The sequence below is a fragment of the Cucurbita pepo genome, chromosome 6 (genome assembly GCF_057944985.1).
Source record: "Cucurbita pepo subsp. pepo isolate OVF chromosome 6, ASM5794498v1, whole genome shotgun sequence".
Taxonomy (NCBI): Eukaryota; Viridiplantae; Streptophyta; class Magnoliopsida; order Cucurbitales; family Cucurbitaceae; genus Cucurbita; species Cucurbita pepo.
The window spans coordinates 5,263,638-5,290,235 of record NC_141803.1 but is presented as its reverse complement, the minus strand read 5'-3'; the positions used below and the strand labels follow the sequence as shown (position 1 = coordinate 5,290,235).

The 26,598-nt window shown below is 37.3% G+C and overlaps 3 protein-coding genes across 5 annotated transcripts; 1 reads left to right on the top strand and 2 right to left on the bottom strand.

Moving 5' to 3' along the window:
• The first annotated feature begins 1,002 nt into the window (after positions 1–1,002).
• Positions 1,003–5,504, top strand: LOC111797107 (cellulose synthase-like protein E1). Its single transcript, XM_023680008.2, has 8 exons — positions 1,003–1,677; positions 2,910–3,216; positions 3,309–3,449; positions 3,540–3,671; positions 3,855–4,067; positions 4,148–4,372; positions 4,445–4,792; positions 4,883–5,504. Exons 1-8 carry the CDS (start codon positions 1,415–1,417, stop codon positions 5,438–5,440), a joined length of 2,187 nt encoding a protein of 728 aa, XP_023535776.2. The 5' UTR covers positions 1,003–1,414; the 3' UTR covers positions 5,441–5,504.
• Positions 5,505–6,395: 891 nt separating this feature from the next.
• Positions 6,396–8,480, bottom strand: NOI (RPM1-interacting protein 4 (RIN4) family protein). 2 transcript variants are annotated; one of them, XM_023680010.2, is made up of 3 exons: positions 8,322–8,480; positions 7,597–7,779; positions 6,396–6,775 (listed from the first exon to the last, which is right to left on the bottom strand). In XM_023680010.2, exons 1-3 carry the CDS (start codon positions 8,325–8,327, stop codon positions 6,731–6,733), a joined length of 234 nt encoding a protein of 77 aa, XP_023535778.1. In that variant the 5' UTR covers positions 8,328–8,480; the 3' UTR covers positions 6,396–6,730. The 2 variants fall into 2 exon arrangements, with proteins under 2 accessions (XP_023535778.1, XP_023535777.1); XM_023680009.2 differs by lacking the exon at positions 6,396–6,775 and adding an exon at positions 6,836–7,035.
• Positions 8,481–13,691: 5,211 nt separating this feature from the next.
• On the bottom strand, positions 13,692–24,879 carry WYR (inner centromere protein, ARK-binding region protein). 2 transcript variants are annotated; one of them, XM_023680131.2, is made up of 9 exons: positions 24,541–24,879; positions 20,042–24,429; positions 17,539–18,727; positions 17,024–17,394; positions 16,748–16,936; positions 15,426–15,574; positions 15,163–15,254; positions 14,961–15,080; positions 13,692–14,091 (listed from the first exon to the last, which is right to left on the bottom strand). In XM_023680131.2, the coding sequence occupies exons 1-8, from the start codon at positions 24,722–24,724 to the stop codon at positions 15,049–15,051; spliced, it is 6,594 nt and encodes a 2,197-aa protein (XP_023535899.2). In that variant the 5' UTR covers positions 24,725–24,879; the 3' UTR covers positions 13,692–14,091; positions 14,961–15,048. The 2 variants fall into 2 exon arrangements, with proteins under 2 accessions (XP_023535899.2, XP_023535901.2); XM_023680133.2 differs by having other exon boundaries at positions 20,042–24,423.
• Between the last annotated feature and the right edge of the window lie 1,719 nt (positions 24,880–26,598).

Genomic DNA, 26,598 nt, shown 5'->3' with positions numbered 1-26,598 from the left:
CTCCTTATTCGTTGAATCAATCGAGGCACATTGAACTTCAAAAGTCAAACTAGGACAAGAAAAAGTGGTTGGTTACCTAAATGAATCAATTATTCGATTTAACTGAATCATACATTGGATCGATTCAACTGAACTGCTTCTTCAACATTCAGTCATTGCAACTTTGTAATTGTTTGCTTTGACCCGTTACGTATCGTCATCAGTCTCATGATTTTAAAACGCGTCTATTAGGGAGAGGTTTCTACACCATTATAAAAAATGTTACGCTCCTCTCTCCAACCGATGTGGGATCTCAAAAATTATACTCGTCTATCCTACTCTCCGCATCATTTTCTTTAGCGATTTGCAAGGAACATCACACAGACGAAAGGACCTTTTTTTTGTCTTCATTTGTTTGGTCTTTGGTCTTTGTTTTTTGTTTTTTTTTTCTTTCTTTTTAAATAGGAAACCAAACAAAAAACGGTCATTGGAAGGCCCGATATCCTTTCATTCTTTATCTCATTATTTAGAATTTTGAGGAAATTTTTTTTATTGAATATATAAATTATAGTATAAAAAAATTTAAAAAAAAATAAAAAATGGAAATTAATTTTTTACCGGTATTAGTTACTAGCTTGTATCCTATTTAAAGGATATCAATATCAATGAGAATACACACCTTCCATCCCATTTCTATTTCTCACTCTTAACAAAACATTTGAAATTCACGCACTTTAGATCTATCATTGCAATAAAAACGGTCTCATTTTCTTGTTATACGACATCAACAATCTAACTACTAAGCAACCTTTCGCTTTACAATAGATTCATATTAATATGTCTCGATATTACTCGAGAACAAAATAGATCATATCATAGCTTCAATAATCATTTACTTCAATATCAATATCAGTAATCAACATTCACGAATAACTTACACTATATTCACACTATTATTTCTATACGAAGAACTATTAATTTTTTCTATTTGAGAGAATAAAAAAACGGACAACAGAGAATAAAAATCAACATATGAATAAAAGACAAATCAAACATTTTTTTTTTTCTTGAAGAAAAAAAGTTAAACCAACAAGAAATTGTATAAAGAAATGGACTGAACCAAATCCAATCATCTCCCTTTATCATTTGTGTTGTTCATACCTGAGGCATCCTTGTGTCATGGCTTGTTCAGCTCACTGCTCTGCCCCTGCCGCCGCTCACCTCTTCATCGCCCGGACATGCCCATGGCCTTAGCTTCTTGTTGATGCAAGTCTTTGGACGCCACTCAATCAATCTTCAATCCTTCACTTCTCATTCCTGCATAATTTACATTGAAAAGGGTGGATGAAAACAAGCTTATTGCAAGTATAATGTAAGAAACCATTGAAGGGTGGTATATATTCATTGGTGCTTGGAGAGGAAGAGGGGAGAGACCATGGGGAGTGAAGGGTATTCTCCGTTGTTTGAGACGAAAGCAGCGAAGGGGAGAGTTGTTTATAGGGTATTTGCAGCTTCCATTTTTGTGGGGATTTGTTTGATTTGGAGTTACAGAGTGAAGTTTGTAGGAGGAGGAGGAAGATGGGGTTGGCTTGGTTTGTTTGCTGCTGAGATATGGTTTGGGTTTTATTGGGTTATCACTCAGGCTCCTCGTTGGAATCCAATTCGTAGGCGCACCTTTAAACACAAGCTCTCACAAAGGTCTGCCTCTCTCTCTCTCTCTCTCTCCCTCCCTTAATGATGTGTTTCTTCAAATGGGATATTGTTTGTGGAAGAGGCTTCCTTTCTTTCGTTTCTCTTGGGTTTTTGTGGTATTTGAATTGGGTTTTTTGTTGTGGAAGAGGATCTCTCTCTATCTCTCCCAATGGTTGCTTTTCTCTTATGTTCTTTCACTTAGTTTAGATTCTACGGTGTTTGAAACTGTGATATCCTACGTCGGTTGGGGAGGGGAACGAAACATTCATTATAAGGGTATAGAAACCTCTCTCTAACAGACGCTTTGAAACTGTGAGATCTTAATGGGTTGGAGAGGGGAACGAAACATTCTTTATAAGGGTGTGGAAACCTCTCTCTAACAGACGCTTTGAAACTGTGAGATCCTACATCGGTTGGAGAGGGGAACGAAATATTCTTTATAAGGGTGTGGAAACCTCTCTCTAACAGAGGCTTTGAAACTGTGAGATCCTATATCGGTTGGAGAGGGGTACAAAATATTTCTTATAAGGGTGTGGAAACCTCTCTCTAACATACGCGTTTTAAAACCTTGAGGGGAAGCCTGAAAGGGAAAGCTCAAAGAGGACAGTATTTGCTAGCGGTGGGCTTGGACTATTACAAATGGTATTAGAGCTAGACACCGAGCAGTGTGCCAGCGAGGACGCTGGGTCCCCAAGGGAGTGGATTGTGGGATCCCACATCGGTTGGAGAGGGGATCGAAACATTCCTTATAAGGGTGTAGAAACCTCTCTCTAGCATACGATGTGGGAAAATCTTAAGGAGAAGTCCGGAAGGGAAAGCCCAAAGAGGACAATATCTACTAGTGGTTGGCTTGGGCTGTTACTAATGGTATCAGAGTCAGACACCAGGCAGTGTGCCAATGAGGACATTGGGCCCCTAAGAGGATAGATCGTGAGATCCCACATCAGTTGGAGAGGGGAACGAAACATTCCGAATATAGAAACATCTCCCTAACAAACGTGTTTTAAAATCTTAAAGAAAGTCTAGAAGGAAAAGTCTAAAGAAGACAATATCTACTAGCGATGGGCTTGGACTGTTACAGAAACGGAATAATATAATAATGTTGTGAAACGAGCTCTCTCTTTCTCCTCTTTGTTCCTCTTACTGGTTTTCTTTGATGTTTGGAGATGGGATGTTGTTGTGGAATAGGCTCTCAGTTGGTTTATGCTTAGTTTGAAAAGGGGTATTGTTGATGACAGGCATGAGGGAGAGTTTCCAGGAGTGGACATATTTGTGTGCACAGCAGATCCGGAGATGGAGCCACCAGCTATGGTCATCAGCACAGTATTATCAGTCATGGCATACGATTACCCGCCAGAGAAGCTCAGCGTGTACCTCTCCGACGATGCAGGCTCCAAGCTCACCTACTATGCTCTCATGGAGGCCTCTCAATTTGCGAAGCACTGGATACCATTCTGCAAGAAGTTCAACATCCAGCCAAGGTCACCTGCAGCTTACTTTGCCTCACACACAAATCATCAGAGCAAAGAAGTGGACTTCATTCAGGTTATTTTACATCTAATAGCAACTTAACTATGGATCACAGAACACAACGCTATTAATGGCTACCTTTACCTGGATGGTTTCTTCTTTTGCAGACACTATACAAGGATATGGAGAATAGAATCAATTATGCAGTCAAACTAGGCCGGGTTCCTGATGAAATACAGTCGAGTAGCAAAGGATTTTCCCAATGGGAATCCTATGCATCTCGTAAAGACCACGATACGTTCCTTCAGGTAACATCTGTTGCTTGGACCTTACAAACATCTTCCTTGAATGTTTGCATAGTCTTTCTAATATTTGATTCTCTGTTCTCAACATCCCAGATAGTCATAGATGGCAGAGATCCAAAAGCTAAGGATGTTGAAGGGTCCGTGTTACCAACTTTGGTGTATTTGGCTCGTGAGAAGAGACCTCGATATTTCCATAACTTCAAGGCTGGAGCCATGAACGCCTTGGTAATAATCTACTTGAATATGTAAAGATATAGAGACACAGCCTAATCTATAACCTTCACAGAAGCCGACATCGATCGAGAATACTAAAATAGCACCTAATATCAAGCTAATGCACCGATTATCACTCGTTTCCGCACATTTGATGTAAGTACCTAACCTGGTTGTCATTGGTTCCATTTTCAGCTAAGAGTCTCATCACAGATCAGCAATGGGCAAATCATACTCAATGTAGACTGTGATATGTATTCAAACAACTCTGATGCCATAAGAGATGCACTTTGCTTCTTAATGGATGAAGAAAAGGGTCATGAGATTGCATATGTGCAGTTTCCACAATTGTTTGATAACATAACCAAGAACGAGATCTATGCAAGTAGTTTACGGGTCATTAATGAGGTAAGTCGATATCGTCCAGAAAGTTCAAAAAGTTCATAGTAACTTAGTTCCAGTAATGTAAATGATTTTGTCCTGTGAAGGTCGAACTGCCTGGTTTGGATAGTTTTGGAGGCCCTCTATATATTGGAACAGGCTGCTTTCATAGAAGAGATGTTCTATGTGGTAAAAAGTACAGCAAGGGATACAGAAATGATTGGAACAGTAAGGACTATAGGAACTCAGGAGACGATGTAAATGAACTCGAAGAAAAATCGAAGCATCTAGCAAGCTGTTCATATGAAGAGAACACGGAATGGGGAAAAGAGGTCAGTCTCTCCTTATATTACTACCTTCCTATCTCACATTTCTGAGGCTGATCATCAACTTTTAAATTGCAGATGGGTTTGAGATATGGATGTCCTGTAGAAGATGTTATAACCGGGTTGTCCATACAAAGCCAGGGATGGAAATCGGTTTACTACAATCCAGAGAGGGGAGCCTTCCTAGGTGTTGCACCAACCTCATTAATCCAGACACTAGTTCAACATAAGCGATGGTCGGAAGGTGACCTCCAAATTCTTCTTTCGAGGTACAGTCCTACACGGTATGCTCGTGGAAAGATCAGCCTAGGCCTACGAATGGGATATTGTACCTATTGTCTCTGGGCTGTTAATTCCTTGGCAACATTATATTACTCCATAATCCCCTCACTTTATCTCCTCAGAGGCATTCCCTTGTTTCCCCAGGTACTTAACTTTCCTGTCTCTCTTACACTTTATACGAACCGAAACTGTCGACCGACTTACCACTGAGCGGTGACTACTTTGTGTACTCAGGTTTCAAGCCCTTGGCTGATACCTTTCACATATGTGATATTTGCTAAGTATGCTGGTAGTTTGGTGGAGTATTTGTTGGCTGGAGGAACAATCTTGGGTTGGTGGAATGAACAGAGGATTTGGCTATACAAGAGAACAAGTTCCTATCTCTTTGCTCTTATCGATACGGTCTTGAAGACAATTGGATTGTCAGATTCAGCGTTTGTAATCACAGCTAAAGTGACCGATCAAGAAGCCTCGGAACGATATGAAAAGGAGATCATGGAATTTGGAGCTTCCTCTCCAATGTTTACTATAATAGCAACAGTTTCATTGGTTAATTTGCTGTGCTTTCTTGGGATGGTGAAGAAAGCAGTGGAGAGTGGCAGTGGTTTGGTTATGACCTTTCAAACAATGGCTTTGCAGGTTGTTCTGTGTGGAACTCTGGTTGTAATCAATTGGCCTTTGTACGAAGGGCTTTTCTTTAGAACAGATAAGGGCAAGATACCAAGCTCCCTGACTATCAAATCCTTTACATTGGCCCTAGCCACTTGTATTTCCTTTTCATTGCTACTTTAATTGTTACCTTGAACTTTTCCTTTCCTAAACTAATAAGATTCTGAAGATTCGGGTTTTATAGCTACGTATTGTTCACTTTTTCTTTTCTTGGCTCTGTAAAACCGCTCCATTCTAATTGGTATATCATGAAAAAATCAAGCCATTTGCACCATGCGCATTGCGCTTTCCCTTACCCAGATGTTCGCCTTTCTCAATCTTGGAAAGGTGACCCGCTAAAGACGGGAGCCCTTTAACATGTTTACGAAGACCTCCTACTTACTTGCCCAGATGTTCGTCTTTCTCAGTCTTGGAAAGGTGACCCGCCAAAGACAGGAGCCCTTTAACATGTTTACGAAGACCTCCTACTTATGTTCAGTCTTCAATTAGCTATGGAAAGGTGACCCGCCAAAGACAGGAGCCCTTTAACATGTTTACGAAGACCTCCTACTTATGTTCAGTCTTCAATTAGCTACCATCAAAGTCTCCTTAGCTTTTGCAATGCTTCCCAGCAGTCATAACCACTTCACCTACTTCATTGCCCCCAACCCTTTCTTGTACTTCTATTGAAACATAATGGTTTCATGTTCCTTCATCGATTGGCTATTCCTCCCCGTTCGTCCTCTTTTTCCAATTGCGGTCTCCCTTATAAAAGAAAGGAAAACAGATTCTTGAGAACCCCTTGCACGCTCATGTCACGTCGAGGTACTACAGAGGAAAGAACTGCAAAACCTGAGCCATACTAGATTGAAGAGCCGGGGGGAAAGCCTTCACAGACCAAGGTTAGCTAATCATTCCTTGCAACTTTTGGCCGAACTTGGAATACCATAAATTCATTGTATTTTCTCAAGTGTCTATAAGTTTGTGTAGTTTATGTGTTATGGGAGAACTAAACCAGACATCAAATGTCTTTTCTTGGTGGGTCGTAGGTTCAAATCTTCCCTGTCGAGTAAATATTTATGTTATGGGAAAGGCTGTCTTCCAAGAAAAGAAAAGGTTGTAATACATTAATTATACCAGCCACAATTATACATCATGTCTAGTGCACAGCTTTACAGCTCACACCAAAGGCAAAGACAGAATAGCAACTGTATCCTATAATAAAAAACCACCATATCAATCATATAAATATAATACATGTTTGTCTTCTTTACTTTTTCCTCCACAACAATAACACTCTGCTTTACATGAAATTGCATAAGATTTAGCAGGAACATTAGGGCTCCATGAAAAGTTCATCGTCTTTGAGAAGCCAAAGTAGCACAATTACAGAATAATATTGTTTTTCAACCAAGGCTTCTAAACGAATCCTTCTCAAGATTCAGCAGGGGGACTTTGGATACAGCAAAGCCATTTCTTCTGATAATCATCCACACGAAGGGGCAAAAAAGGCCAAATAAAACTTGTAAATACAATATGTAAGGTAACATTGCAGATTAATCATTTATGCAACAAGAACTGAGGTCGAGTCATTACATTCGACGGCCTACATTTATGCAACAAGAACCAGAGCCCTCTCAAAGATAAAAAAAACTAGGAAATTCATGTTTCATGAACATAAAGTGCCTAACAAGGTATATAAAATCAAAGAGACTTTGGATACAGCAAAGCCATTTCTTCTGATAATCATCCACATGAGGGGAAAAAAGGCCAAATAAAACTTGTAAATACAATATGTAAGGTAACATTGCAGATTAATCATTTATGCAACAAGAACTGAGGTCGAGTCATTACATTCGACAGCCTACATTTATGGAACAAGAACCAGAGCCCTCTCAAAGATTAAAAAAAAAAAAACTAGGGAATTCATGTTTCATGAACATAAAGTACCTAACAAGGTATATAAAATCAAAGAGATTCAAATTTTGTTACATTCAATGGTGTGATATCATGTTTCATCTCTCCTTAAAGCTTAATTCTAGGTACTTAACCAGCACGTTTTAATTCCAAATTAAGATACTTCCCAAGAGTTTGAACAGAGCTCAACCCAGATATATGCACATATATATACACACCCACACTACACTCTCAGAAATTCATTGACAGTAATAAACCAAACAATTGTCCAAAGATGCAAAAGAAGGACTATTTAGATGCCAGCTACTTTAATATCAATAGAGATGCTAGCTATAACCACCATTCAATAGCACAAAAGAAAAAGGATTATGAATGTATCTCACAGGCGGTGCCTTGGCAGGATCCGCTCCAGACCTGCCCTGTGCATCAACTTTTCCAGGTGAATCAGGTTTGCCGCCTGTTTTCTTCTCATCCCTAGCTTTGTTAAAAATCACGGTGAACCCCTCAGCTGATGTCGGATCATTAACATCCCATTCACCAAACTTTGGCAATGGCCGACCTTTATCCTACAAAAAGAAAGAACAAACAAGATGTACCCTCGGTGAATCTGATGGCTTACCTTACCAATCGGACTACGAATCTAACAACCATCATTTATTACCATACAACATTGCTTTATAGCAACAGATTTTGAAAATATCGATATTAATCAATCAAACAAAACAAAATAGACCAATTAAAAAGTTGCCTCCAACATCAATTAATCCAACTACGTCACATATTTGAATGCAGCTGTCAGAATTATTGATTCAAAAACGACCTCCAAGAAATTAATTAATCTTGCACAAAAATCCAGATTTCTGCCCAATATAACTAATCCAGAATCAATCAACATCAACCTCAGGAAAACGAATAAAAAAAATCTAGAAACGCAGAATTGAACAATCTTTAACAAAATCAAATGAATAAACAAATCAAAAGTGGCGAATCGAATCAAAAATCGAAAACTCAATAGGAAGCGAAACTCGAACCGATCGGAAAGCACATCAAAGAAAAAATCAAAATTGTAATAATAAAATTAAGACGCAGAAATCAAACGAGAACATACCGTCATGAAATCTAGAGAGAGAAACGCTTCCGAGGAAAAAAAAATGGAATTTCAAGATCAATCAAAGGGAGAAAATAACATTGACGGATTGAGAGAGAGAGAGGGAGGCGACTTTTGTAAATTGGGCTAAAAGTGGGCTTCTTGGTTACGATTACACGAAGAAATTATAAAACGAAATATATATATATATATATATATATTATTAAAAGAAAATACTTTTTATTTAATTATTACAAAATTGAAACTAAAATAATTAAATAAAAATATTTAATTTATTTAAAAGCGAATTTCATTCATTTAAAAATCCCAATTTAATTCTTAATGGTTTAAAATTTATAATTTTATATTTATTGTAATAATATTACTCGATTATATTCTATAATAATTAAACTTTTATACAAATCATTTAAATAATTTTCGATGGGAAATTCGAAAAAAATATTCAACCGTTCCACTTTGCAAGAACTCCAAATCGTTCTCTTAAAGCTCATCCTTTTCATCTTAAATGATCCGTTTATCCTGTAATGATCTAGCACAATAAGGAAATCTCAATTCGTTAGACCTTTCGGTACGATAAAATAGAAGCCCTAATGACACCATATTCTCCGAGCCCGAATCATCGTACTCTTACTCGTTTTACCTAGAGGTATACACGGGTTGGGTTGGGTTGGGTTGGGAAAATCGTTTGAACTAATTCGAAAATTTGGGTTGGTGAATGGTGACCCGAGCAACTTGAATAGAGTTCACAACTCAACTCTACTCAACCCTCTATTTTCGAGTTGGGTTGGGTTGGGAAAATCTTTTGAACCAATTCGAAAATTTGGGTTAGTGAATGGTGACCCGAGCAACCTGAATAGAGTTCACAACTCAACTCTACTCAGCCCTCTATTTTCGAGTTGGGTTGGGTTGGGAAAATCTTTTGAACCAATTCGAAAATTTGGGTTAGTGAATGGTGACCCGAGCAACCTGAATAGAGTTCACAACTCAACTCTACTCAGCCCTCTATTTTCGAGTTGGGTTGGGTTGGGAAAATCTTTTGAACCAATTCGAAAATTTGGGTTAGTGAATGGTCACCCGAGCAACCTGAATAGAGTTCACAACTCAACTCTACTCAGCCCTCTATTTTCGAGTTGGGTTGGGTTGGGAAAATCTTTTGAACCAATTCGAAAATTTGGGTTAGTGAATGGTCACCCGAGCAACCTGAATAGAGTTCACAACTCAACTCTACCCAGCCATCTATTTTTTAGTTGGGTTGGGTTATCGGGTTGTTTTTTTTATAATTATTTTTAAAAATTATACTTATCAACAATACATGTTACGTTAATAACTTAAATCTCATAAAACTCAAGTATCAAACATTCACAAGTCACAACACATCACTAACATCGGTTAACAATGTCAAATATTATCTTTAAAATAGGATTGAGTTGTAACCCTGTTTTTGGATTGGTCGAGTTGACCTAACAAAAATGTCAATCTACAAATCGGACCGAATTTTTTATTTTTCGAAAATTCAACCTAACCTTTACGATTTTTGGATGATCCAGGTCGCTCGAGTTCTCGTGTCATTTGAATGCCCTTAGTTGTACCAAGAGACAGAAAAAAATACACTCCGAGAGAATTTAAATACAGTGAATGAGATAAGAAATCTTAAAATTATCAAAATTAATAAAGAGATTGAAACATAAAAATTAATTATGAAAATGATAGCAAAACCAAACATAATATATATATATATATATATATATATATATATATATATATATGTTTTTATGATATTTTAGTGAATTAAAGTGATGTCAACATTATTTAAATAATTAATGTTTATATGGGAATCTATCTTATATAATTAATAAATGAAATTAAATATTTTTCTCACCAAAAACAAAGAAAAAAAATAAAAAAAAATTAAATTCATGATAATGACATTTATATGCTTTTAGGCATTTATCTTTATTTATTTTTTAATCAATTTGCAAACTTAATTATAAATTAATATTAAATAATAATAATAATAATAATAATAATAATAATACATAAATTAAAAGTGATTTTAACTAAATTTTGTCAATTCAGTTATTTTTTTATTTTTTTAATTCAATAAATCCTATATGAAAATATATTTTAGTTCCCATAATCTCTATATTTGTAAAAATTAAAACGGGCCCATATGTCATCAGCCATCATAGATTGCTTGGACATGTCTATCGAGAACGGACTCATGTGTCGATCATATCATTGGAAATCCATTCATCTGGGTTATATCGAGGCATGAACCCTCCCGTATCCATGCTAAGTCATTTAAGGATTGCGTACCGGTCCTGTGTCCAACCTCCGATACATAGGTAAGGGTACAATGTCAACACGTACATGTTGTCTGACACTGTTCTTGAAAAACTACTTTCAAAAGAAGTTGTCCGAGACACTCATCTTGCAACGCTCACTTCACACATGTATGTGTTATAGGGTAACTCGTTTAGGCAACAGATGCAAGAGGTGATGGAGAGCGGTGTATATTAGACCATGATATTAAATACGTCGGTAACGAAGGTTGAATTTTAAAATAATTATAAAAAATATAAATAAAAAAAAGTTAATTTTCAACTATTGGCTGTTGACTTTGCACGCTCCTTTCTATAAATCAAAATCAAATGGCCCTGTTGTTATCTTCACCACAAAAACTGTTCTATTGGCCCTCTCTCTCTCTCTCTCTCAAAGAGCTTCTTGAAGTTCATCTTTGATTTGGGAAAGCTATCATTTTGAAGGTATTTTTTGCTTTTTTTTTTTTTTTTTTTTTTTTTTGTGAAATTTCTCGTTCCCACGTCACTCTGATTGTTGGATGAAAGTCCCACATCGACTAATTATTTAGGGAATGATCATGTGTTTATAATCAAGGAATACTATTTCCATTGGAACGAGACTTTTTGGGGAAACCCAAGCAAAGCCTTGAGAGCTTATGTTCAAAGTGGACAATATCATACCATTAGAAGAGTCGATATTTCTAACATGGTATTAGAGTCATGCCCTAAACTTAGCCATGTCAATAGATTGGCAAATCCTCAAATGTCGAACAAAGTATTGTGAGCCTCGAATGTATAGTCAAAAAGTGACTAGAGTATCGAACAAAGAGTGTACTTTGTTCGAAGACTCCAAAAGAAGAAAAAAAAAGGGAGTTAAACCTCGATTAAGGGGAGGCATACTTTGTTTGAGGGGAGGTGTTGGATGAAAGTCCCACATCGGCTAACTTATAATCAATGAATACTATCTCCATTGGTATGAGGTCTTTTGGGGAAACTCAAAACAAAGTCAGGAGAGATTATGCTCAAAGTGGACAATATCGTACTATTGTGGAGAGTCGTGATTTCTAACATGGTATTAGAGTCATGCCCTAAACTTAGCCATGTCAATATATTGGTAAATCCTCAAATGTCGAACAAAGTATTGTGAGCCTCGAATGCATAGTCAAAAAGTGACTAGAGTATCGAACAAAGGGTGTACTTTGTCCGAAAACTCCAAGAGAAAAAATAATAATAATAATAATAAAAAGAGTCGAGGCTCATTAAGGGGAGGCATACTTTGTTCCAGGGGAGGTATTGTATGAAAGTCTCATATCGGCTAATTCAGGGAATAATCATGGGTTTATAATCAATGAATACTATCTCCATTAATATGAGCTCTTTTGGGGAAGCCCGTGGGAGGATTAATGTTGACAGAAGAGAGAGAGCACAACCCGATTGATGGGTAAAGAGATTCTTTGTCTTTGTTGGGAGTGTACTCTCTCTTCTTCCGTCAACCTGATTCTCATCTCTCTCATTGAAAAACCATATCGAGAAGTTGTTCGAGTCAAGGCTCGAGTGCAAGTCGAAATTGAAAAATCGGTGGCTCAATGAGTCTTAGTAGTTAAGTTTGCTTTGGATTTACAAACTCGTACAAGTTTTGATATCCTTACATAAGCAATGAGGTCGGAGATTCAAATTCTCGTTCCCACGGTTAGTACTGGATAATATTTACTGTATTGCATGATTTAAAATCAATTGTAGTGGTTAAGATCTACCTCCAAGAATTTTGGTTGTTAGGGGTAGCTTAGATTGTGACTCATGACATTAACATTAAAAAATGTCAAATAACGTAATTTTGCTTTCACACTATATTTTGATTTTTTAATACAAATATCGTAATTTTAGTCAAATATTCGTTATAAAAGTGTGGAAATATTTTCCTAGTAGATGCGTTTTAAAAAATCATGGGACTGACGACGATACGAAACAGGCCAAAGCGGACAATATCTGCTAGCAATAAATTTGGACAGTTACAAATGTTATCAGAGCCAGACATCATGCAGCGTGCCAATGAGGACAATGGACTCCAAAGAGGTGGATTGTGAGATCCAACATCAGTTGGAGAGGGGAACGAATCCTTATAAGGGTGTGGAAACCTTTCCCTAGTAAACGCGTTTTAAAAATCATGAGGCTGACGGCGATACGTAACGGACTAAAGCGAATACTATCTGCTTGCAGTGAACTTGAGCTGAACACAAAATGTGCAAACCGTAATCTTAAAGAAAATGAGAGAAGCAAAACTAGTAAGATCTTAATCAAATACCGAATCCTTATCAAAAGACACATCTTCACCGTTTGGATTTAAGAACAAGAGAAAGTAGAAAAATCTAGTTTCAGCTCCATACCGAATCTTTGGGACCTATTTTATATAAACCAAGGCATTTCAATCATGCAATATTAATGTTACATTAAGAAGAATCAAGCTTCATTTATGGAACACGGGCTTTAAGATACTCCAAGTGAGGCTTCATTTATTCTTAGATGGTTACAAATTTAAGATAGATAATAACTTAGAGTTATTGTGTTTCTTTAATGTATTTTAAGACTTTTATTTACTTTAAGGTTACACTTACATAGTGGCTAATTGTGGTCATAAAATATGAAAGTTAAAACTCTTGAAACGTCTCATGTTAGGTCAAGTGTCTTCATTTTGAGGCTATATAAAGCCATGTATGTTATCTTTGTATTTGTAAAGTAGACATTTGTGCTTTCCTTTAGCCAACGACTAAGTTTCTTTGCAATTCTATATAGTTTAGGTTGCATGAGAATCATTCAAGCTTGACATGATTGATTTTGCTTATGGGGTGATTCGAATCTCACACAAGTATTCTTGTCTTGAGATATTCGATCAATAAGGTAATCAGAATCTTACTTCTCTTGTAGTGATTCCATATCACTGTTTATACAACCGAAGTTTATTCATACTATGGTTTCCTCCGACATAGACCTAGGTAACACTGCTTATGCCGTTACGGGCGTTAAGGTTACTCATTTCTTTTTCTAGAATATAATCAAAATTTGCCTCTTCAAGTTGAACAATCTCATCTGCACTTTCATCTTCTTCATTAGATAATATATTAAAAAAAAATTGTACATAGAGAAGCTATGTTAGAAACTAGTGCTTTACACCTACAAGTTGGAGTAACCTAAATCCTCCCCCTGCCTACCCCAAAGCAAAAGAAGGGAAGGTTAACACCAAGAATTCACAACAGCCTTCTTCCCCGACTGTTTCATGGTTGAGATATCCAGTCATAAGGAGGGAGGGTGGTGAGAATCGGGTTGTATAGTTTATTTTGGTGCTAAGAAATTGACCCTACATATAAAGCTGCGTAGTTGTACAATGATCATCTCAATTTAGCTATTCAGAGTTAAAGAGCAGCAAGAAACTAATCACCTGAGCAGCAATTCCTTGAGAAATTAATCAGCAAAATCTGCCACATAATATAGCACTCTATCATTTCAATGAGACATGGCACAAATAAAAACGGTTGCAAGTCTAAATTAGCTGGCTTATTATTATTCAGAGAATTACATGTCTACGTGAGAAAGGCTAACTAAGTCTAAATCAATAGATAATCTAAATTTCCTAAGTACTAGTAATCTAAATAAATCCATAAACAATAGGTAATAAGATAACACGATAAAGATAAATCTCTAGTTATTGGTAACTATAGATCTAAATAATAATCTTTAGATACAATAATCTCTAGATATTAGGTAACTAAATCTCCTAGATACTAGGTAACTAAATCTATCCTTCAAAAGAGAAAGAAAAGAAAAGAGTCAGTATTTGAAGGGAGAGGAAAAGGAAGAAGACGAAGACCGAGTTTACCGTTCTTTAAGTGATTGAATTCAATCGAATTAATCTTGAGTCTTTCTTGTTTACGAGGTGAAGGAGAAAAAACAAAAGCTAAGGAGCGAAGCCACCGAGTTTACAGTTCAAAAATAAATAGGTGAAGGAGCGAAAACGCTCGAACATCCTTTCATTTTCTTCGTTTACAGTGTTTGAAGGGAGAGGAAAGAAGAGATTTTCGACCGATAGCATCCACCTTTACCGAGTGAAAAAAGGTTCAAGAGAGAAGCCTATTTACCGAGTGAAATAAGTGAAGGGTGGCTAAAAGATTTGCTCAAATACTAAAGTCGACGTTATGTACATAGGCCTACTTTACTAACAGTGATCCTCTAATGCCAAGAAGTCCAAACAAGTGGGGTTGCAACTAATTTATTAAACAAGGCAAAAATGATAAACCACGATATGATGTTCAAGTCAGAGAAAAACAGCAGTTTAGTAAAAGCGTACCTAGGCAAGTCTCTTGCACAGGCAGAAAGGGGAATGTTTGTGTTGCAGATAAAAAATCTATCCACATTGTGAAGGTTCGGTCTATTGTCTATTTAGACTGATGTTGTCGAGGCAAGAGAACTGCAAAACAGTTAAACTAACTCAGTGTGTTTTTATTTAACAAGAATTAAAAGCTGCAACCATCTTTATGCGTTAATTTCACCTTCAGCTATGTCACAAAAACTTTTCGGTGGAAAGATAATTTCTGGATCCAATTTTTTCTGGGAAGCAAAAAGAACAGCTAAGCGATCCTTACTGCATAAAGAAGTATGAAGATATTAGTTCTAACAGAAAAAATTGGCAAATTTGAAATGTTCTTCGGGATAATCTTTGACAAAATAAATGCAAAATGTACTAATTGCATTATTGAAGTTCAAATCACATTTGTTATTTCCTTATATGAAAACATAAGGCCGAGCTACACACCTGGCCCATGAAGGAACAAATTTATTATTTTGTATGCCGTCATCGTCATCCTCTTCATCTTCATCATCAGAAGCTTTGTAAGGAGAAATCTGATATGATTGTTCTTCACTTGTTTCGGAGATTCTATGTTCCATCACATTTTCAAGTGCCTATAGAAGATCATAAATTCCCGCATGAAGCAGATAAACTTTTAATATTTAAGAAATGGTTGTGAAGGTTACACTCATATGAAGCTCAAAGGAGAACAGGAAAAATCATCCAAGCAAAATGACGATTTAATATCAAACCTCTAAAGGTGTATTACAATTGTAAAAAATTTATTCCATTTTGCTCAAACCAAGCAAGATCTATCTTTATTTGCCAACTAATTCTCACCTTAAACTACCAAATACTTGGGCAGTCATCTTAGGACAGAAGAGAAACAACACAATTTACGTTGGATTGCAATTGGAGTGAAAAACAGTATTTTCCAATGTATTCAAATTCTCAAGGGAGTTCAAACGTATAAATTATTTCATTTCTCATATTTATTAAGCTACATATGATAAGATCAAGCGTTAAACAAACGTCATTATTATATGGTGTCCTGAAATTCTTGGTTCAATTAGATTTCCAGGTTTCACTATGATTTCCTCTTCAAAGTCCCACAGAACTTCTAGATGAATTAGAATTAATTTTCTTTGGATACAACTATGTAACAGGACACAGCAAAATCAATAAAGCTTTAATTCTCTAGAAAATGACTTCCATGTTTCTTGTGGATTAAGATCTAAAACCAGCTGGAAGCCTAAGGTGTTGTGAGTTCTGTCCTTTTTCAAATATCTTATTGTTTATCTACAAAAGATATCTTAGGACAATTCCAACAACTACTTCATCTAGAAGCCAAAATCTTTCAGATATAGCACTGAATACCTCCACAACATTTCAATGTAGTTCCTCCATCTATTATCCTTCAAAAAGATCATGACAATTCTATAAAAAGTACATATATGTGTGATATTTTGAGGTAGAAGACTGGTGAGGATCAAGAAAATGGAAGGATACTAGCTAATTACCCATTCCTATCATGGGAGTATACCTTTTCACTCTAAATCACGTCATATATTTTGGAAATTTGCACTCACAAAGCAATTTACCTCTGGGAATATAACTTAGCACTCACAATATCACAAAAATATATGTGATATTTTGAGGTAGAAGACTGGTGAGGATTAGGAAAATGGAAGGATACTAGCTAATTACCCGTTCCTATCATGGGAATATAACTTTTCACCTAAATCACGTCATATATTTTGGAAATTTGCACTCACAAAGCAATTTACCTCTGCCTCTAGAAAATCAACACTCGTTGGTTGTGAGTCCTCCACAACAAAGCTTCCCCTCACAGCATCGCTTGTAGAAGTAGTCTTAGACTCGGTAACTGAGAGTTTGTGAAAGCTGTCATGGCCACTTTCCTTGACCAGTTTGACAGTCCCATCCTTACATCCCTTTCTGTCACGTGGTTTTTGGTCCTACAGAAGAAAATAATAAGCGGTTTTTACCTTTCAAAGCCCATAAGCACAAGGAAAGTTCAAACGTTGTCACATATAGCATCTTACATTGGCTTGGGGTTTTGCTTCCTTATTCTCTTTATCAGATCGTAACTTCCCACCATGCTCTCGTAATCGTCTCCTAACTTCTTCAACACGCATTCTTTTTCTTTCTTTCTCCTTCCTCTCTTCTTCTTCCCTCTGTCTTTTCTTTGCTGCCATATCAACCTCCTTTTTCTTCCTTTCTTCCTCCTTCTTCTTCCGCTCTTCTTCTTTCTTCTTTTTATCCAGTTCAATCTGCCTCAAATTCTCTTGTTCCATTCTTGCTCTTTCAAGTTTCAGGGCTTCTTTCTTCATTTGACGTTCATTTTCTTTCTTTTCTGCAAGGCGTTTTGCAGCCTCAGCAGCTTCGATGGCCTTCACCTTAATATCTCTCTTCCCTACAGGAATGCACAAGTTACAAAATATAAATTACAATTCAGACAATACACAGATCATCAGATACACGATGTTCAAACTATATCCAAGAAATGCTTAAGGTTCATGATCAATCCATGTACGTCAAGATAAATAAATAAACATACCTTTCAAAATAGTTGCAGCTTCTCTTTGTTGGACAAGAGGAATAAAAGAAGTTATATTGGACACGATATTTCTATGCTTGGATTCCTTTTCAGAGAATCGAGGACCTTCCTTTCTGAAATCTTTTTTACAGGATAAATCTGACCGGCTAAATATATTATAGGATGATCTAGTGACTCTTTTAGCACCGTTTTCTCCTGGCAAGGTATCACGACTCACAGCCTCATTCACATATTTCCTCTTGCTGCTTTTCTGGTTTCCCAGATTCTCTTTGGTCCCAATATGAGTCCTTGTGTTGCTGAGTTCTATGTTTAAAGATTCTAAACTCAATCTATCAGCAACCGCCGCAGCTTCAGAAACTGTTACCTCAACATTTGCATCTTCTGTAATGTCAACAAGTGGTGCTCGCTTGCTCGATCTCATATCCTTCGAAAATTCGTTATCAATCTCATCGGTATTCTCAGCTTCCTCACTAATGCAAGGAAGCTCTATGTTCTGGCCACTTCGTTTTCCAGAACTTGACAAATTTAATGAATTTCTATCCAACAACTTACCAAATGGAGATGCAAATGGCTTCCTGAGATCACCAGCTGAATGACTGTTAAAGCTTTGCAGGCAATCAAAAGAAGACCCATGAGGAGAGAAGTTGACTTCTCCATTCAAAGAGTTACTACCATCCTTCAGTAGCTTATTTTGATCATTCATCAGAAGGTTATTCTTCAAGTCCATGCACTCTAGTAGACCATTAGGAAGAGAATTGTACAAATCTGTCACCTTGTTCAGCCTAAAACTTTCTGAAGGTGAGGATAATGTACTGTTTATACAAGCAGATTTACAAATTTTCTCCAAGATGCTAGCACGTTCTATCATACATTTTGAAAGATCTAATTTGTCAAAGTTGATTCCACCAACAGAAATGCATGGCTCTTCGTCATCAGATCGCATTAGGAACCCCTCTAAAGCAGGCATATCCTTGTCTGCACCAAGATAATGAGAAGTTTGGGTAAGTGGAGTATGAAGCGAGCACAAAGTAAGTTTCCCCTTTTCCTCCATTCCATCAGTTTTCCCAGTATCCATAGGAAGTTCAATATCTCCACACTGAAAATTTTCTTCGGGAACCAAACTTTGGCTCTCTAGCATACCATTTTGCAATGGTGTACCTCTGTTATTGCTTCCGAACCGAGAGAGATCCTGTCAATCATGCACAAAGAAACAAGATCGTGAAGTAAATAGAAAAAGTAAAAAAGGAGGAAAAATCAATCAAATCCCTGCCAAGAAATTTGTTAGAAACTGATACGTCAGCATTTAGTGAACATTACACCCTAATAAAAGCACAATCAGAATGACCACCATCATCTCCCTTACTAAATCTGGCTCCATCCTTTCAAGAACAGTATGCAGAAAACAACATATTAAAAAGAACAAAATCAACTTTTGTTATATGAATTGGAAGAATTATTTTCACATTCTTCCACAGGTACTTTAGCAATAAATGTAAGTGATATGCATTTTAGTATACCAATGTTTCACCAAAGAGATCATTATACTTGAAAACAACACATAGTTCAATTGTTTGATCTTAACTTCATAAGTACACCTAAGTGCCTAAGTGCCTTAGCTTAATCGTGAAGTAAAATGCATATCACCAGCTGAATGACTGCTAAAGCTTTGCAGACGTAGAGGCACATGAAAATAACTAGACTAAAGAAGGAAATACTTGGCTATAGAGTCTAATGGTTAAAAATACAAGAGATTATAAGTAATGATGGAAAAATTGGAGGTGAGAATCTATTTGGTGATGATGACTGGTTCTGGGTCTGCCTCGTGATATTGTAGTTTATTTTTAAAGATTTTGAAGACTATGCATGAACTATGTTTTTAATAGTCAACCTGCCAAGGCATGTTTGATAGTGTCTGATCTCTTGTTTTTCATTTTCTGATACGGAAATAAAATGTGTTTGGCAGTTTTTTTTTTCTTTCTAATCCTTCATTTTTTATGTGTTTGGTCTGACTTCTTATTCTCTAACATATGATATAACAAAATGAAAATTCTACTTGAAAATATAATTTTTTTGAAAGTAAAACATTCAAAATTGTATTTATATTTTCAATTTTTTATATTTCATAGGTACTTCATTAGTTAAAATTATTTAAATACTACTTTTAAATGTTTGTGAAAAATTGGAAACAAGCAGATTTCTTTTCTAAAATTTTCTTGCAAATGAGAAACAGAAAATGGTTATTACCCAGAAGAACACAAAAAACGAAAGCAAGAAAAAGAAATGTTAATGACCTAAAGGAGGGGGGTATCAAATACCTCTTTTTTTCTATACCTCATACATCATGCTAGTTCTTAATATTATATGTATTTTAATGTATATTTTATTATCGTGTGCTTCAACCTTCAAAAAAAATTTCCTGCATCCAGCAATTAAGCCCTAAGAAGTTACTGCAGTTCACACTTCAAAACACTAGCTAGAAAAATCTTCCCGTTGTAATACATACCTCTTTGACTGGAAGCGTGGGTGAAGAATCAGACCTCTGAATCAAGCGAGCTTCTTTTTCCAATAGCAACATTTCAATAGGGCCGATGCTCACATTTGGTTGTTGGTATCCTTCTTCACAAAATGATAATCGTTGAAGTTCAAGGACAGGTTTTTCAGTGTCAAATTCCTGCATCAAGTTTTTATCTATAGGACTCCTGTTGATTTGAAGTTGCTCACTCCTCAAGCCTAAAGACGCTGGAATACCATTGTCCAATTGCAGCTCAACCTCTATCTCCTTTTCGTCAGAACTAGATGCCCTCAAAACTGAGCTGAAAGTTTTTGACTTTATTGATGTCTCTGCAGTCTGGCACTCTGTTGATACGTAATGATGGTTACCATTCAAGTGCTCAGTGAAGCCCTCAAACGAATCTGAATCTTCACACTGAGTTATGCCTGAACTTTTCAGTGGCTGCTCCAAATTACTATCCCCCTCACCAGCAGAAGGAACACAAGGAGCCATGACCATGTGATCAGTGCAACCCTCAAAGGAATCTGAATCTTCACACTGAGTTATGCCTGAACTTTTTTGTTTCTGCTCCAAATTACTATCCCCCTCACCAGCGGAAGGAACACAAGGAGCCATGACCATTTGATCTCTAAACGTTTCTGTATCTCTTATCAGAATTGATGCATCGTCTGTATCCACTAGTTGAATTTCAACTGCATTTTCATGGGAATACTGCAAATTCGGCACTCCATCTTTCAAAGAAATATTTTGTTCTACAGGTTCATCACTTTGCAGCAAAGAACAAGTAGCTACTTCTTTATCATATCTCTTTTCACTTTGAGATTCACATATACCTTTATGATGTTTGTCTTCGTTCACTGAGTCGACCTGAATCTGCGGCATAGGCATGTGAAGGGGTGAATTGCATTTTTCTTTTTCATTAACATCCCTCTTGTTATCCACGGAAGTGGAGGGCTTCTTATCTGATGTTTTCTCCCTTACTTCCGTTATTGGTGAACTGGAAATTTTGTCTAAACCAGACTTTTCTGCATTATTATCAAAATTACAATCTTGGGTCCTACAGTCTCCTAGTCCTACTTCATGGCATTCAACATTGGCAGAAGAAGGCCTAAACAACTCCGACGGCTCACTTACTCGATCGGAATGTAGTTTTGAACTTCCAACAGAACAAGTTCCATTTTCAGAAGAAAAGCATGATGAATTATCCGCATCCAGGGTGTCATGTTGCATCTCTGACTTTTGAGCATTATTAAAATTATACTCCTGACTCCTGAAATCTCCTAATATTTCTTCTTCACAACACTCCATATTGTCGGAAGAAGATTTAGATAAGTCCAATTGCTCTTTCACTTCATCAGAATGCACTTCTGAACTTCCATTAGGACATGATTGTCCGTCCTCAGAGTGGACGTATGAAGACTTATCTACATCCTGGGAGTTGTATAGCGACCCAGCCTCTCGGGCATTATCAAAATTGCATTCCTGGCTCCTACAATGTCCTACAACAGTTTCTTCACAGCATTTGACATTGCTAGAAGAAGGGTTAGGCGAGTCCAATAATCTTCCATCATTGGCGTCAATGCATGCTGAATCGTCCACATCCAGAGAACTTCGTTGTGACTTGGACTGTAGAGCATTGTCAAGATTACATTCCTGGCTCCTGCAGTCTACTAATTTTGCCTCTTCACAGCACTCAACATTGTCAGAAGAAGGTTTAGGCAAGTCCAGTTGCTCATCCACTTGATCAGAATGCAATTTTGATCCTCCTATAGGACACTCTCTTCCATCTTCAGGGGGAATGCGTGAAGATTTATCCACATCCAAAGAGCTACATTGCAACCTAGACAGTTCAGCATTATCAAAATTAGATTCCTGACTCCTGCAACATGCCGGCCCTTCTTCACAGTATCCAATCTTTCCCGAAGAAGTTCTAGGCGAGTCAAATTGCTCATTCACTTTATAAGAATTCTGCATTGAACCTTCCGCTACACATAACCCTTCATTTTCTAAGTAAATATTTAAAGAATTAACCACATCAATAGAGCTACTTTGCAACCCAGGGCTTCCAACTATTGTAACTTTACCAGAGCAAATAGAGATCTTCTTCTGCTCGCAACAAACATTAGTTTCCTCTTCCACTGAACCAATTCCCTTACAGCTGCTAGAAGGCTTTGTCAACTCTGATTCATCTTCGTGATCAGCTTGCAGCAAACTAATAGCAGATCCCACAAGCCCATCAGCAACGGAATCATTCTTGTTCTCATACCGGGAGTGGCACCTAGAAGATTTCACACTATTACGCAACTCTAAAGCCCTTTGCCTAGATTTATCAGAGCAAATAGAGATATTCTTCTGCTCGCAACAAACATCAGTCTCCTCTTCCATAGAACCAATTCCCTTACAGCTGCTAGAAGGCTTTGCCAACTCTGATTCATCTTCGTGATCAGCTTGCAGCAAACTAATAGCAGATCCCACAATCCCATCAGCAACGGAATCATTCTTGTTCTCATACCGGGAGTGGCACCTAGAAGATTTCACACTATTACGCAACTCTAAAGCCCTTTGCCTAGATTTATCAGAGCAAATAGAGATATTCTTCTGCTCGCAACAAACATCAGTCTCCTCTTCCATAGAACCAATTCCCTTACAGCTGCTAGAAGGCTTTGCCAACTCTGATTCATCTTCGTGATCAGCTTGCAGCAAACTAATAGCAGATCCCACAATCCCATCAGCAACGGAATCATTCTTGTTCTCATACCGGGAGTGGCACCTAGAAGATTTCACACTATTACGCAACTCTAAAGCCCTTTGCCTAGATTTATCAGAGCAAATAGAGATATTCTTCTGCTCGCAACAAACATCAGTCTCCTCTTCCATAGAACCAATTCCCTTACAGCTGCTAGAAGGCTTTGCCAACTCTGATTCATCTTCGTGATCAGCTTGCAGCAAACTAATAGCAGATCCCACAATCCCATCAGCAACGGAATCATTCTTGTTCTCATACCGGGAGTGGCACCTAGAAGATTTCACACTATTACGCAACTCTAAAGCCCTTTGCCTAGATTTATCAGAGCAAATAGAGATATTCTTCTGCTCGCAACAAACATCAGTCTCCTCTTCCATAGAACCAATTCCCTTACAGCTGCTAGAAGGCTTTGCCAACTCTGATTCATCTTCGTGATCAGCTTGCAGCAAACTAATAGCAGATCCCACAATCCCATCAGCAACGGAATCATTCTTGTTCTCATACCGGGAGTGGCACCTAGAAGATTTCACACTATTACGCAACTCTAAAGCCCTTTGCCTAGATTTATCAGAGCAAATAGAGATATTCTTCTGCTCGCAACAAACATCAGTCTCCTCTTCCATAGAACCAATTCCCTTACAGCTGCTAGAAGGCTTTGCCAACTCTGATTCATCTTCGTGATCAGCTTGCAGCAAACTAATAGCAGATCCCACAATCCCATCAGCAACGGAATCATTCTTGTTCTCATACCGGGAGTGGCACCTAGAAGATTTCACACTATTACGCAACTCTAAAGCCCTTTGCCTAGATTTATCAGAGCAAATAGAGATATTCTTCTGCTCGCAACAAACATCAGTCTCCTCTTCCATAGAACCAATTCCCTTACAGCTGCTAGAAGGCTTTGCCAACTCTGATTCATCTTCGTGATCAGCTTGCAGCAAACTAATAGCAGATCCCACAATCCCATCAGCAACGGAATCATTCTTGTTCTCATACCGGGAGTGGCACCTAGAAGATTTCACACTATTACGCAACTCTAAAGCCCTTTGCCTAGATTTATCAGCGCAAGTAGAGATATTCTTCTGCTCGCAACAAACATTAGTCTCCTCTTCCATAGAACCAATACCCTTACAGCTGCTAGAAGGCTTTGCCAACTCTGATTCATCTTCGTGATCAGCCTGCAGCAAACTAATAGCAGATCCCACAATCCCATCAGCAACGGAATCATTCTTGTTCTCATATCGGGAGTGGCACCTAGCAGATTTCGCGCTATTACGCAACTCTAAAGCCCTTTGCCTAGATTTAGATCTATGTAACCGTGCCCGTGACAGAGTAGGATCTTGGTAATTTTCTAAAACTCCGCCTCCTCGACCTTGAGGAGAAACAGGACTTGTGTCAACACGAGGTGCGCAATTAAAGACACGGGCGTCACTTACATTGCACTGAGGTAAAACTGCAGGCCTATTTCCTGCATCAAAATCATCGTTTAAAGAACCAGCATCTTCATTCGACCTTTGCTGCAACTCCTCCCCACTGTTTGCAACAAATGCCTCATTCAAACTAGAACAATGGGTCTGAAGCGGCGACCGTGGGACCTCAACTCCAGGAACAAAATTCCTGCTCACTCCTACACCTAAAAGAAACCAATTGAGCAAAAAAGTTGCGAAATGGAGAAATTCTTGCTTCGACCTAACTAAACATGGAGCATAAGAAATGAAAAATTATGACAAAAACGCGACGTTACCTTCAAAATGCGAAATGTTGGAATGAAGAAAAGGCGAGTGAAGCCAAGGCGGAGGAACAATTCCATCGATAATGAGCTTGGATGCAAGTTGCTGGTCGAAGAGATCGATCTGGTGCTTGGCCTGGTCAATGATCCACTTCTTCCTCTCAAAGATCTGCACAAATAGCTTCTCCATCGCCGCCATGTTTCACAGATTGGCCATGAAAAGAGAGAGAGAGAGAGATGAACAGTTCGAGTAACAGAGAGGAAGAAGAGTTGAGTTTCAATGGAGGGTTTTCCGACGAAGAAGAAACACTTTCGCGAGTAGCGGGCGAAGTGAATTCAAATTTTGGGAGACTTCGGTCCTCGTTCGAACCAAAAATAATACAAATAAATAATAAATATATTTTTTATTATTATTTAATATTTTAAATTATAAGCTAAATTAATAAAAATATTTTAATATATTTTATTTCAATAATATTATTAAACTATTTCAAAAAATAAATTTTTTAACTATAAAAAATTAATAATTTTAAAAATAGCTTTAGTTAGTACCCTATTTCAAAATTTTATCGTGAATTTTTAAAAGTAATATTAAAAAATGAGATAATCTATGAGACGCTGTTATACGGTTTTCGTCTGTATATATTAATGGTAATAATTTTTTATTTTATAAAGATTAATGGTGTTAATGCTACTTTTAAATTTTCATTAGTATTTTTTAAACATAGTACTAACGGTAGGGGCACTTTTGAAATTTTTAAGAAGTTGAAGGATATAAATACAACTTTTTAAAGTTTAAGGGTATTTTAAAATATTATTAAAAGTTCGATGTATTTTATATATATATATATATATACCGTTTTTAAATTCAACCGTAAAAATTAACACTATAAATGAAACAATTTTTGTAATTCAAGGCTAAAAATATATTTTTGTTTATAGTGTTAATTTTTACGGATAAATTACGGTTGAATTTTTACCATTAACAAGTTTCAAATTTTTGTAATTAACGGAATATTTACTATATGGTGTTAAAAAAATCGATAACTCAAAAAAATTGATCGATCCAACTTAACTCGTACGGTTTGAATTTGGTTATGAACTTGTTCAGATTGAGTTTGATTCAAATAAATGAAAATTTTATGAACTGTGTTAGCATACTATCGAGAACGTGGCTCTATACCATTTGTAAGAGCCACAACCAACTACTATCAGATATTGTCTGATTTGGTCTGTTACGTATTACTAATACTGTCAACCTCACAGTTTTAAAATGCATCTATTAGGAAGAAGTTTACACATTTTTATTAAAAAAATGTTTCGTTCTCCTCTCCAACTAATGCAAGATTCACAGTAATTTGTAACAGCTCAAGCCAACCACTAGAAGATATTATCCGCTTTGACCCAGTCCAAACAACGTGGGATCTCACAATACACCTCCTTTGAGGGCCCAACGTACTTACTAGCACACCGCCCATAACCCGGCTCTGATATCATTTGTAACAGCTGAAGTCTATAGTAGATATTATCTGCTTTGACCCAGTCCAAACAACGTGGGATCTCACAATCCACCTCCTTTGGGGGCCCAACGTTCTCGCTGGCACACCGCCCATAACCCGACTCTGATATCATTTGTAACAGCTCAAGTCCACCGCTAGTAGATATTATCTGCTTTGACCCAGTCCAAACAACATGGGATCTCACAATCCACCTCCTTTGGGGGCCCAACGTTCTCGCTGGCACACCGCCCATAACCCGGCTCTGATATCATTTGTAACAGCTCAAGTCCACCGTATTATCTGCTGTGACCCAGTCCAAACAACGTGGGATCTCACAATACACCTCCTTTGGGGACCCAACATTCTCGCTGGCACACCGCCCATAACTTGGCTCTGATATCATTTGTAACAGCTCAAGTCCATCGCTAGTAGATATTATTTGCTTTGACCCAGTCCAAACAACGTGAGATCTCACAATACACCTCCTTTGGGGGCCCAACGTACTTACTGGCACACCGCCCATAACCCGGCTCTGATATCATTTGTAACAGCTAAAGTTCACCGCTAGTAGATA